The 13,966-nt window shown below is 45.3% G+C and overlaps 1 protein-coding gene across 1 annotated transcript in view; it reads left to right on the top strand.

Moving 5' to 3' along the window:
• Positions 1–13,201, top strand: part of SYTL3 (synaptotagmin like 3) — a 41,846-nt gene extending 28,645 nt beyond the window's left edge. The window contains exons 12-15 of the mRNA XM_015406787.1: positions 5,697–5,781; positions 9,099–9,201; positions 9,651–9,856; positions 13,071–13,201. Coding sequence (XP_015262273.1) covers positions 5,697–5,781; positions 9,099–9,201; positions 9,651–9,856; positions 13,071–13,201 — 525 coding nt within the window. The remainder of the gene's footprint in view (positions 1–5,696; positions 5,782–9,098; positions 9,202–9,650; positions 9,857–13,070) is intronic.
• The last annotated feature ends 765 nt before the right edge of the window (positions 13,202–13,966 follow it).

Below are 13,966 nucleotides of genomic sequence, written 5' to 3'. Positions count from 1 at the left end.
AAAACAAACAAGTGCTGCTTCACTTAAGAAGTAACAAGTAAATTGTGGAATTCAGTGCCATAGATATCTTTGCAGGGGGATTAGGCAGATTCATGGAGCATGTGCCATGGTGACTAAAAGGAACCTCCACTTTCAGAGGCAGTAAAACTGTGAGTTAACAGTGCTAGGAGGCAACATCAGGAGAAGGCCTTGGCCTCTACGCCCTGTTTGTTGGCCCTCTGGGGCAACTGATTGGCTACTGTGTGCGACACGATGCTTGGATTAGATGGACCACAGGTCTGATCCAGCAAGGCGCTACTTATGTATGTTCTTATTCCTTCCAAGAGGTGAAGCATTCAAACCAGCTTTATATCTATGTGTATAACACATTCCTTTCATTTCTAACATTTTGACACAAATTTCCTTTGTGCAGTATAAAAAGTTGGATGGGGAGGGCAGGGGGTGTGGTATAGCTAAATCTCATCAGATCTAGGAAACTAAGCTGGGTTGGTACTTGGAAGGAAGACTTCCAAGGAAGACTCTGAAGAGGAAAGCAATGGTGAACCACCTCTGCCTCTCAGTTGCCTGGAAAGCCCCTTGCTGGGGTCGCCATAAATTGGCCGTGACTTGATGGCACTTTACACGCACAAAGATGAATACTGTAAGCGTCTATCCTATTATGGAATTCATCATTCCCATAAAATGTGATGATTGCCATCAGCCTGGATGGCTTATGAAATAATTAGATTCAGTCATAGAGTATAGTCTGTCAACAGCTTTCGGCTGTGATCGTCAAATGGAACCCTCATAGTCAGAGGCAATGTGCCTCTGAATACCAGATGCTGGAAACAAGTCACAAAGGATGGCCATCGTTTTCATGCCTAATTTGTGATCTTCTGAGGGCCTCTAGCTGACTGTTGCTAGAAGCAGAGTGTGATACTAGGCAAACTTAGGCCTGATTCAGTAAAACAGTTCTTATATTCTTTGAGAAGAGAGTTAGCACGGAAAGACCCATCTGTCTATGCTAGTAGATAAGCTAGAGTTCAGCACTATCCCCTTCCTGCCTTCTTGCTCTAGTAATAAGCAAAGGGGAAGCAGGACCTTATACTTTGGCTTTTGCTTATCCACTCCTACTCTGTGCATAAATGTAGTTGAAACATATGAATGATCATTATAAATAGGAATCATGATAAAACTTGGATTCACTTCTCACATAATTTTTTTAACCCACAAACTGATGGTGCTGCAATTTGAAAAATTTGAAGTGCTGGTCCTGACCTGAATAGCCCAGGCAAGCCTGCGATTTACTACCCTGTTTAGGCGAGGGAGGGGCAGGGCGGCAGGCCAGCGGGGCACCCCCTCTTAAGGGGCCGCTCCAGGCCACTGCCTAAAAATTGTCTATGACGGGCCAGCCCTGCGGATCTCGTCAGATCTCAGAAGCTAAGCAGGGCCGACCAAGGCAAGTACTTGGATGGGAGACCTCCAAGGAATACCAAGGCCAGGAAACAGAGGCAGGCAATAGCAAGCCACCTCTCAGAAATGTCCAAGCCCCAATAGGGGTCACCAGAAGTCAACCATGACTTCCAGGCGCGCGCGTGTACGCACACACACACGTACTCAGCAAAAAAGAGAGAGAGAGAGAAAGAAAAATCCAAAGTGCTTTGGGGGGTTAAAATGGACCATTCTGAATACTTAAGCCAGGACTTTGGGTTGCCAACACAGCTCCACTGAGACTTGGTCATATTCTCAGCCCAGAATGCTTTAAAGTAGTAGATATACATTTTTATTAAATACATAAATTAGGAGCTGGTTTGACAAGGTACACTAGTGTTGTAAGCAAGTTAAAGAGACTGGAATTCCTTGGACTTCACTGGTACCACACACATGGCTGTAAATATATATGAAAAAGACAGATAGTGATAGTATAGTGTTGGGAATAGGGGTGTGGATGTGGATATACTGAAGTTGAAAATGAACCTGAAATTTGCTGTTTCGGATCAGCTCAGTGATATCTAGAAAGATCCCCCAAACACTCAAAATTCTGAGAGTAACAAAAATGTATCTGTTGGAGTGTTTCAGGACTCCAGGAGCCAAGGGTAAGAGAGAGGAAGCTAATCCCACCAAGCAGCTGTTTGGCAGCATCTCCCTCCCTTTAAAATTTAAAGGACCATTATGTTCTGTAGGCAGACTTGGCCTCTGTACTAACCATAGGAATGGGTGGTCGGCCTAGCCTCCCAAGTCTACCCAAATCAGTTGGGATCGCCAGTCCAATTATTTACTGAGAGGGTAGACTTGGCCTCCCCATTTCAGAGGCCAATTCATCCCATAGAAAACAAAGGTCCTTAAAATTTAAGGGGATGGATATTAGGGATGTGCATCTCAAAAAAATAATTGGTATTTTTCAGATTTGGGTATCAGGGAGCTGAAAATTTTTGGTATTCACAGTTATCCAGGTTCTAAATACTGGTTTGGTATTGGGATCCACTTTTTCATGATTCCAGTATTATTTGACTCAATTATTCCTTATCAGAACTTTTTCCATAGAGTTGGAGGGGCTGTTTTTTGAGCTAATTGCACTAACGTTGCAGCAAAGCTACTGGTGCCTGTCAAGTGAATTGGACTATTGGTCCCTGAACAAGGTGCCCCCCCCAGCCATCTTCCACTGTTTGCTATGTAAAGGTAAAGGTTTCCCTTGCTCGAAAGCCAGTCGAATCCGACTCTAGGGGGCAGTGCTCATCTCCGTTTCCAAGCCAAAGAGCCAGCTCTGTCCAAAGACGTTTCCGTGGTCATGTGGCCGGCATGACTAAACACTGAGGCACACAGAACGCTGTTGCCTTCCCACCGAGGCGGTACCTGTTTATCTACTTGCAATTTCTTGCTTTCAAACTGCTAGGTTGGCAGGAGCTGGGACCAGAGATGGGAGCTCACTCCATCATGCGGCACTCGGGTCTCAATCCGCTGAACTACAGACCTTCCAGTCTGCAGCTCAGCATCTTTACCTCTAAGCTATGAGGGGAGTGTAATTCTGTGCTTTCTCTAGAGCAAGGAATAGCCAAAGACACAAGAGCAAGCAAAACAACCCCTGGCCAAAAGCCTCTCTGTGACAACCCTTCCCCACTCACACAGAGTTCCTACCACCCTCCACAACCTCTCTCATACAGGGTCAGGGTTACAAGAAGGTCAGGCTGTCACACAGCTACCCTTCTTGTCTCTTCTACAATATAGAGAGAGCCATGACCATTTCGTATTTCTGTCCTCTCACTCATGGAGACAGCAGCAGACAGGGTAGCCCAGCCCCCTTTAATACTCTCTCCTCTCACAAACACTTCACAGAGCTAGGTGGGTAGCCATGTTTGTCTGAAGCAGCAGAACAAAGTTTGAGTCCAGTGGCACCTTTACGACCAAATTAGTTTTATTCAAGGTATAATCTTTTGTGTGCAAAGCACACTTCTTCAGATACAATGAAATGGAAGTTACCAGTCCGTACATATAGGTAGAGGATAAGCAGTAAATTAGCATCCAGCATAATGAAGATGTTTAACAGATTCAAGGACCAAACAGGAATAACAAGTGGGGGGAGGCATGGCTATTTGCGCCGCCGCAATTTAACGCACCATAACACGATCCTATGCGTTGGTGGCATGCCACGGTACCTTCCCTCTGCGTCAACGAGGGGCTGGAGGGAAAAGTGACGCACCGGCGTAATCACACCAACGCATTCCGGAGGCAGCCCGTGGCAAACCAGTTGCTATTACCTTCGACCAGGTATTTTTTTAACTCTGCATTTTTGACGGTATACCACGGGTTGGCCACGGGTGCACTCCACTTGCCAGATGTTGCAAAGTGATCGCGCCCGGAAACTCTGCCATTCGATTGTGGCTCTCCTGCGGCAAATTCGCCATGTGAACGGGGCCTTAGTTTATTTGGCTACCATTTGTTTGGGTTTAACTCTGGGGGAATCTCTACACAGTCAATCACCCCACTTCAAAGAAAAAAGATGCTGCAAGGTCACCTCCATGCTTGAGAAGAGATAGATGGAGTGTAATGGCAGGGTCTAAGTGAATTGCTCTCAGCATTTCACAATTAAGGAGGTTACATCTGCCCACCAATCTCCAAGTCTGACATATTTATTTCCTTCACTGTGTTTCCCCCCAGAATTAAACCCAAACAAATGGTAACCAAATAAACGAAGGTTGTTATTCCTGTTTGGTGCTTGAATCGGTTAAACATCTTCATTATGTTATATGCTAGTTTACTGCTCACTCTCTACCTATATATATGGACTAGTAATTTCCATTTCATTGTATCTGAAGACACACGAAAGCTGCACACAAAAGCTTATACCTTGAATAAAACTTTGTTGGCCTTAAAGGTGCCACTGGACCTATTGGTATTGGGGACTCAAACACTCTTCCATTCACATACTGCCACTGTTCATATCCTAAAATATATAGGGAGCAAGATTTTAGCTTGTGTATGTGTATGTGTGTTACTTTCTTTGAGACAAGCAGCTCACAGGGTTAAATAAACGGAGTTAACTTTTATTTATCTTTTGAACATAACTTGAAGAAAGTAAGGTAGAGGTTACAACATTTCTTTTCCATTGAACTTTTGAACCGTTTCCCTATTCCAGCATTTGGGATCTTTTATTACAAATTGACTTTTCTTTCGAGTTAGATTTAAGCTGCTCTTTGCCACAGCTTCACTCAGCCAGACATACTCTCTACTCCCTGACTCCTAAGTTGCCAACTCCCAACTGCTGTTTCCCTACCATCTCTCCCGACCATTCCATCAGCTCTCATTAGTCACTCTTAGGGAGAGGCAGAACCTAAGCTGTCCGTCACACTCTCAAAGCAGACAGAACCAACAAGCTCAAAGAACCAGTGCAGAATCAGGGAACTCTGATAGAAGCACGGGACAATATAGCAAGCCTAACAGAACAAATGTACAACCCAAGACTCCAATCCCAATGTCAAACCAGAGAATCATCCAAGCCAAACCAAGTAGGAATGGTGCTGCAAGGCCAAAATATGTAAAATTAGAGAATCTATGCCAATGTACAATCCAAGAATCAGCTGCAAACCATAAATCTCACACAAACCAACTCACACAAATAATACAATGTTGCAAGACCATTCCCCCCAAAAAGGACAGAATCAAAGCCAAACCAATGTGGCAAGCAGATACCAAGCCCCGGGAAGACAGAGACACACAGAAAACATAAAGAAAAATTGGTCCCGAGAGCCTTAAAACTCTGGCTGTAGCCTGACTATTTCTGGGATTTTTCAGGACCCATTTCCTGGTATCTGGGAAAATCTTGGATACCAACCAGTGACCCAAATATATCTGAAAAATACCGATAAAGTACTCTAAAGGGTAGTGTAGCAGATTGTCATGTCAGTGGAAGTGGTAGGGCATCTTTTGCGCCTTGAAAGTGAGTTTAGCTAAATACCATTACTGGGATTCCCAGTCTGATTTAGATTGAGATCTACTAGCAGTTCTAGTTCGATAGGTAGATCAGAGAAAGGGGAGGCCAGGCCAAATATGCAGACAATTATCTCATATAATTGCTGTAATTACCACAGGTAAGCTTCCATTTTTTAATCTCTTCATAACAGCAACCTCAGCTGATCATGTGAGTAAATCCTGAGAGGAGGGGAGTGCTCACAAGCTGTCAAATCTTTTCATGCGTGTTCCTCTCTCAACTTTGGGTTCAGGCTGAAAAGTCTAAAGATAACATTATTCACTACAGTGGACAACTTCTGGTACGTGCAAAGCTGGTTTCACCTTCCCTGCATAACAACTCTGAATATGAAGATCAGATGAAAGAAAATACAAAACATTGTATGCATTTATTTTACTGTTAATATCCTGAGCCAATCTGTTTAAAGCCTTTAAAAAGCAAAAATCACTAATTGTTCAAGGCATCATACAGTCTCGCCGCTTGCACTGAGACAAAATACAACAGTTTGGTTGCAAGACAGTCGCACGGTCCTCTCTTTGCATCATCAGCACCCCCCTTACAAAGAGCGGATGAGGTGCTGAACCTCTTCCTGGACTGTACCACTTCTATTTATTTATTTGTTTTCGGATTTATATCCAGCCCTCCCCGAAGGCTCAGGGCAGCTAACAACGAGGCACAAGTGCCAGAATTAAAACAGATAAAAACAGCCTAAAACAATAAAACAATATAATACAACAACAAAGTGTCAGTGCTCCATTTATCGCAAGATGGGGTAGATCTTAGTCCAATGGCAATGTTCCAGTAACCTGTCATCCCTTCTCCTTCCAGGGTCACCTCGCACCCCGATGAAACCACATATTGGTGGTAGTGGTGCGATGCTGCATACATAGCGGTGGTGGAATAGTAGTGGTGGCGGCTCCTACTCAAAAGCCTGGTGGAAGAGCTCCATCTTACAGGCCCTGCGGAACTGAGAGAGGTCCCGCAGGGCCCGGATCTCCTCCGGGAGCTCCTTCCACCAGGTAGGAGCCGCCACCGAAAATGCCCTGGCTCTGTTAACAGCAAATTTAATATCCCTGTGGCCTGGAATTTCCAGGAGATGTTGACTCCCCGACCGCAGTGCCCTTGGGGGAACGTATGGGGAAAGGCGGTCCCTTAGGTTCCATGTAACAAGTAAGGGTTCCATGACTGAATGTTTGTCCATATAAAATATTTCCCACATATTGGAAACTGGAGGTTCTCTAGACATGGTAATTTCCTTTGCATTGAGATTTTTTTTTGTACAGAGCAAAACTCTTATACCTATAGTCTGAAGTGGTACAGTCCTGACACAATTTTAACATTTCATCTGTTTTTGTGAGAGCTAGGCCTTGATCTCTTTCTCCAGCTGTATTTTTTTTAAAAAATCTTCCCTTGCTTTCCCATTGAAGCCTCCTAAACGATTTGGCTTTGGGCTCAAGGTTACGTTTGCAGGGTGTACTATAACCTCCCCCCCCCCACCTGCTGCCCCTGTTTAACAGGAATGTAAGCAATGTTAATTTTTCAATAGTATATGTAAAAACCTAGAAGAGTAGCACTGGAAAACATGGGAATTCCATGGTAACTTCAGTTTGCACCCACCTAGTTATTTGAGTGTTGGATATGGTACAGTTCTCTGGGTTTCCTGTACCCTGGTGTTAGGCATATCTGAACTTTCCAGATCCTCACAGCTTTTTAAAAAAAATTGAATGAAATTGACATAGACCTCTTACATAACATTCATTACTCTGATTTGGATTCTAGTATATGTTCATAGCACTACTAGTGATGAAAGTTCCCAGAATAGGGCTAACCTGATCATTAGGCCATACAAGGTGGCCATTCACCTCATTTCCTCTGAAGTGAAAGAAACACTGCAGGGTGGCTGTGGGTGCAGTGTCCATCTGGATGCTAACTCACAGCTGCCATGCTAATGAGGGCAGAGTGCTCTGCCTTCAAGATGGCTGTGCTGAGTGCTGCATCCCCCCATCCCTGCCTCTTGAAAGACCTTTTCTCCCTTGCTCCTTTACTGAGCTGGTTTGTAGAACTACAGCATAGGTGGGAGAAAAAAGAACAAGGGCATTAAGGGGGGGTGTTGCAGGCTGTGGGGACCCCAATGAAATGGGTAAGTGTGATGGGAGTGGCAGCAGATCCAATGGTGTGAGAACAGGGCATGTAGACACTGTTCCTGTGCCACTTGCTACTACTGCTGTAGTGGTGGTGGGGTGTTTTCACATCTCTGGGTGGACTGCAACCTATGTATGTGCTTTTGGCTTTTCTGCTTGTGCCACGGATCAATTCACCTCTAGAAGCTGTCACAGCACTTTCTGTTATTTTTACATGAATTTATTTATTTATTCCCATTTTTATCCCGCCCTCCCCGCATGCAGGATCAGGGCGGCTTACAAGGCACAAAGTGCTATAAAACAGATGAATTAAAACACAGAAGCTAAAAACATTGACAACTCACAGAATACATGAAGGACTAAAATTGCGCACTCTCCATTGCATATCAGGAGGAGGTCAGAGGTCAAAAGTCAGAAGGGGGACGCCATGAGCCGTGATGTTCCAATTACTCATCAGCCCACCCCAGCGGTCCTGCTCCGCAGTTTTGCGGTGGTGGTAGTGGTGGCGGCGGCCCCTATTCAAAAGCCTGGCGGAAGAGCTCTGTCTTGTAGGCTCTGCGGAACTGTAAAAGGTCCCGCAGAGCCCTGATCTCCTCCGGGAGCTCATTCCACCAGACAGGGGCCGCCACCGAAAAGGACCAGGCCCTCGTGGTAGCTAGCCTGGCCTCTTTAGGGCCCGGGGTCACTAAACGGTGTTGTGACCCCAACCGAAGTGCTCTTTGGGGCCTATATGGGGAAAGGCGGTCCCTCAGGTATGTCGGACCCTGGCCATGTAGGGCTTTAAAGGTAAGCACCAGCACTTTGAAGTGAATCCGGTACGCTATAGTGAATTTGCGACAAAGGCAGCCCCATGTAGAGAGCGTTACAGTAGTCTAGCCTCGAGGTGACCATCGCATGGATCACTGTGGCCAGATCGTCGCGGCTAAGGAAGGGGACCAACTGCCACACCAGCCAAAGATGATAAACGGCTGCTCTGGCAGTGGCCGCTTCCTGGGCCTCCATCGTTAAGGTGGGGTCCAGGAGCACCCCCAAACTCCTAACCTCCGAAGCTGGCACCAGAGGAGCCCCATCGAAGGCCGGGAGTGGGAGCCCCAATCCCATACCACCCCGACCCAGGCACAGGACCTCCGTCTTCGCTGGGTTCAACTTCAGCCGGCTCAGCCTGAGCCACCCAGCCACGGCCTGTAGAGGCCGTTGAAGATCTTCTGGGTCGGAGTCTGACTGGCCGCCCAACATCAGATAGAGCTGGGTGTCATCTGCATATTGATGACACCCAAGCCCATACCTCCGGACAATCTGGGCGAGGGGGCGCATATATATATTAAATAGCATCGGGGAGAGTACTGCCCCTTGAGGCACTCCACATTCAAGCAGGTGCCTCCGGGTCTGCTGCTCCCCTAGCACAACCCTCTGTCCATTGTCTGGAGACACAGGACCCTGAAAATTCTACTCTAAACGTTTTCTAGCCTTAATCCTTCTTTCAGTTTAAGCAACGTTTCCTTTTGCAGTGATGGAAGACAAAACTGATCCTCGCTACCAGCTCCATCTTATAGTACTTGAAGCCAAAAATTTGCCAATGATAAGACCTGATGGCCTACTGAACTCATTTGTTAAAAGGTATGGTTGACAATGATTATATTAGATTTATCACAGTATGAAGGGTTTTTTTTTAACTTAGAAGAAAGCTTCATTACCCTTGGTTGGGACCCTAGACAGCCATGTTTGCCTGTCACAGAAAACATGACAGCATGGGACCTGGATGCGTAATCAGTTTGTGGGTTGCATAGGCTAGAGCCTGGTGCCTTCATCTATGAAAGTCCATGCCACAATAAAATACACTTGTCTTCAGTGCCACAAGTCTTTCGTTCTGTCAGATACGGACACAATTCAGCCTACATCAGACACTTTCCCATCCTGTTGCTTTCAGTAGGAAAGAGGTACTGGTGTGCTCAGTGCTCCTGTTGAAATCCAGCAGTCTTACTAAGTTTCTAACTTTGCTAAGCTTGTGCTCCAGCATCCTCCTGTTCTGAAACTCACTGCATGCTTTCTAAATCTCTTTTTGGAAGCTGCCTTTGCGTCCTGGGGCAACATGACATGAAACAAAGGACTCCTGTGCTGAAGAAACAAGCCCATCCACAATGGAAACACTTGTTCGTCTTTAATGGGGTTACCGCGTCTCAGCTGCAGCAGTCTTGCCTGGACTTAACTGTCTGGAATCAAGCACCTTTTGGCTTACGCGATCAGTTTTTGGGTGGTGCAAGGCTTGGAACAAGTAAGTTATTGTAAAAGACAAAGCAAAACAACCCCCAAAAGCCCCAAGTGTCAAGGAACGGATATATCGAATATGACACACATCACAGTAATGCCATGTTGCTCCAACGACAATAGCACAGTGAGAGAATGAGCTACTAGCCAGGAGGGCTCTTGTTCAAATATAACTGCAGCCATAAATACACAGGTTCCCATCTTCTTTGCCTCCCCCCCAGTTGTAAGGATTGTTTGAGATGTGAATGTGAAATGCTTTAGGAGAAAGCACCAGATTAAACATAAGAGGGGACCCACAAGGAAAAGAAGTCCAATTTTTCACCTGGCTGCCTGTTGTGGCTCTGCCCAGCCCTGGGATGACCTTTCCCACCCTTGCTGCCTCCTCCTGGTGGCTGGTCCTATGGCAGCTCAAAATGCCTGAACTCTGGTGCTTTGGGGCGGGGCTTGGTAGCCATATTACCATCAATGTTGGGGGAGGGGCTAATCCCCAAATTAGCTTGAGTTCCCCATGTTTAGAGAACTCTAAAACTGTCTCTGTGGCTGGAGACCTTGTGGCAACTTACCTATCCATGGAGAGCCTACTCATTGAGTTAGCATTAAATCATTTCTTTTGCAGAGTTGGTTACCCAGATCTTAATTCTGCACTTTTAACTATCCCAATAACCTGTATGTACGTATTAGCTGAGAGTATTCAAGGTGCTGCTCATATGCTATCTTGTTGTAACCCTTACAACAACCCTGTAGGGTAGACTCTACTATTAATTTCTGTGTAACAGATGGAGGATACCATCCGTATTGCCAGTTTGTGCCATGTCGGTTGGATAAAATTAAAGCAAACTGGTGTACAGACCCACTACTACCTAAGACTGCAGTCTGTTATGCTGAAAAAGCCCCATTAATGCTTGTGTGAACCGGGAGCCACTCTCTCGGTTCTTCTGCCAACGCCTGATAGGGCTCAAGGTCTCAGTCTGGCAAAGAGTGACTGGTTTTTCTCCGTCAACATTCCAAGCAGTTTATGCTTAAAAAGCTCACCTCTTTAATCTCCGGTTCGCCTCTGGACAAGGGGAGGGAGTCACCCAGTAACAACGCCGTTCCACAGTTCAAATGTTAGAAGATCACAACAATATTTATTGGAGATGATTACAAAATTACTACTCACTGCACTCCAGCAGTGAGTATCAGACGCGCCGAAATTCACAGGGTTCCCTGCTTTTTTGGCCCCCGTGGCCTGGAAAGGTAAGTAAAAAACCTGCCCAAAAACATCCGATATCAAGCTGTCACCCCCCTCCCTCAAGGGCTGGCAGCTAATTATTGTCTGCAGCTGTGGAGTTCTTAAAGAAAAAGGCAAAAATCCAAGGTCTTCTGCTAAGGCAGTTCATGGGGCTGGAGCTGAAACCACTTAGAGTGTCTGTTTCAAATTAATCATCTAAAAGTGAAAGGAGAAGCATATGCTGCTTCTGTACAATGCTTCTAAAGACACATGTAGATTTCTTTTCATTAGATCCGCAGCCTTGAAAGTTTATGCAGACTGGGCCCATTTTAGTTCTAAGATTCTCAAACTACCCCCCCAGTAGGTCTTCAGGTGGCAATACACAGACAAGGAAAAGAAATAAGAGTCATTGTTCCTGTTGCTCCCCCACTATAGCCAATGGGGGAAAGTAATGTATGAGGCTGGGGGGCATTCATGGCAATGTTTGGATTCTTTTTGTCAACCATACTTGTATTTCCCTCTGAAAGGGGGTGGGGCAGGCTGGGCTAGGAGAGAAATTATACACTTTGTGGGAATCAGCTCTCTGGTTCTTTGGCTGCCTCCCTGAGGCTTCATTCTATACAAGAGGTTCTGAAATGGATGAACATGGGTCTCCCAACCAATGCCCCCTCTAAGCTGTGGAGTCTTGTGAGCAAAAATTCTACTTTGTGAGCTCCTGGCATTAAAGTTGTGAGCAAGCAATTTGGCTACTGCATAAATTGGTTTGCTCTGGAGCCCTCCTTCCTGAGCTCAGACAAAAATGCGTGAGCGGGAGGCTAAAAAACTGTGAGCTAGCTCACACTAACTCAGCTTAGAGGGAACACTGGTCCCAACACACCAAGGAGCAAACATTTGGGAAAACCTAGCTGGAACCCCAGCCTAGACAACTAACAATGAATGTGGATACTTGGCCTCTAGCTAAGGTACATATACTAGGAGGAGAGAGTCAGCTCTCTCCCGACAGCTGTCTGTATTGCCTTTCAGAGGCCAGCGACAGAGAACCACTGGCCTAGTTGTTGCAGGCTGAATTAACCTGTTGCATTTCTCCATTATTCCCTGGGTTCCCTCTGATAATTTTTTCTTTGACGAAGTGATAAAAGCAAAACGGTCACATCTTTAGCAATGTTAACTGGAGCTGCTCTCTGCCTGCTTTGTCCCCTGGTAGGCTTTCCCTGTAGCAAACTCTTCTTCTCTCTACTGCCAAAGACTCGTGCAATCAAGTCAAACATGGAGGCTTTACAAATGCTGTAATTAAATATTTTGAAGCTAGATCAGTGGCTAAAGGAAATCATATCGTAGATGCCCTATAAACAAAAGCTGAGACAGTTTACATGCAGTCAATATGTTTATTGGATGGTGGTAGCTACTGCATTCACTGTAAAGATGTGCAGTGCAAGACTGATTCTTGAATCATCCTCAGTGCTGTTATAGTGTTTGGTGAAGGGCCTAGCATGCAAAGAGAACTGCTAGCCCAGGAAGCACATTAAGCTATGCTGAATCTGACTGATTCAAAACCTTCCTTCTTTCCCTGGATTTCAGCACTGAAAATGCACATTGTGCAATGTTGGTTTCAAGTTAGGCACAGGTATTGGCAGATTAATTAGGATTTTGCGGTAAGAACGATACTGATATAGGCATCAGCTAGTTTCAAGTGTATTAGGAGGGCAGCTTTCATGGGGAACTCATAAAACATTTACAGCCAACAAACGTAGTTCCATAGGACAGTGGAAGTTGTTTGCAGAGTTCTCTTTATAGCTGCTTTATTCCTCAGCTTCCGTACTTCAGTGTTTGCATGTCAGCATTAAAGATAAATACAGAAAATGATGGGTAGAATAGTTAAAAACCTGTTATTTTGATATATACAATCCTAACTAAAATAATGTGCATTTCTAATGCTTGTTACTCATTCCACTGCATCCTATAAGACACAAGCTAAGGAAGCTAAAAATTCTTGTTTTTTCAATGTTTGCAGCATTCCAAACCAGAACCTCAGATGCAATCTCCCAAGCATGTCTTCAGTGGCAACAAGTGCTCAGCAGCCCAAATGAATGGACAGATATAGCACTTACCTTACAGTCCAGTGCTAATATGTTTAACTTCTGAAACATTTTCAGTCTCCTCCAGCTGCAGTAGACAGAAAGCTATTTTTGTAGTGTTTTTCCTTGTGTGACTGGTATGATCTGTTTGTTATTTGAACCCAAGGAATAAAATAACATGATTACCTAGTTCTCCTTTAAAAACTAGTTCTCCTTGAAAAGGTCTAAAACCTTAAGAGATTATATGGTGCATCTATACACTAGAAGTGGTTAACAGCAAATCTATTACAAGTCACTAAATTTCTTAGGACAGCTGGTTGGGTAGCTTTGTCAATTTTGGCACAAAGATTTCTATTGAGAGAATGGTGCTAGCTTGGGAATTCAGTGAAGTTGTTCTTAAAATATTGTCAGTGTATCTTCTACTAGAAAACACATATTTCACTCTTCCATCGTCTTCCTGAAGCTAGACTAAACAGTGGACTAAACAATGCAATTGGATTGATCTCATCTCTCCCTTATTATAATTGAATAGTGGGTGCCAAAATTCTAAAATGCGCCCCGTTAGTGTATGGGCGGAAAAAATGCCACTCAGAAGACGCTGCCTGCGATGACTGGCTCCCTCAGCGAACCTGGGCTGCCATTGGCTGGGTGGCTGGGAGGGGAGGGAGCCAGTCATGCAGCCAGCGTCTTCAGAGAGGCCATTCTTCCGGACATACAGTAAGGCGCGCATTCGGCGAACGGAGCCGGTAGGCTCCGTCTGCTGGCTTTCCCCAACCAGGCACCCACTCCAGGCCGGCGAACGGAGCTGGTAGGCTCCGTCCGCCGGCTTTCC

The sequence above is a fragment of the Gekko japonicus genome, unplaced genomic scaffold (assembly GCF_001447785.1).
Source record: "Gekko japonicus isolate JY-2015 unplaced genomic scaffold, Gekko_japonicus_V1.1 scaffold655, whole genome shotgun sequence".
Classification (NCBI taxonomy): Eukaryota; Metazoa; Chordata; class Lepidosauria; order Squamata; family Gekkonidae; genus Gekko; species Gekko japonicus.
The sequence above is the reverse complement of the archived record's forward strand: the minus strand, read 5'-3'. Positions and strand labels throughout refer to the sequence as shown.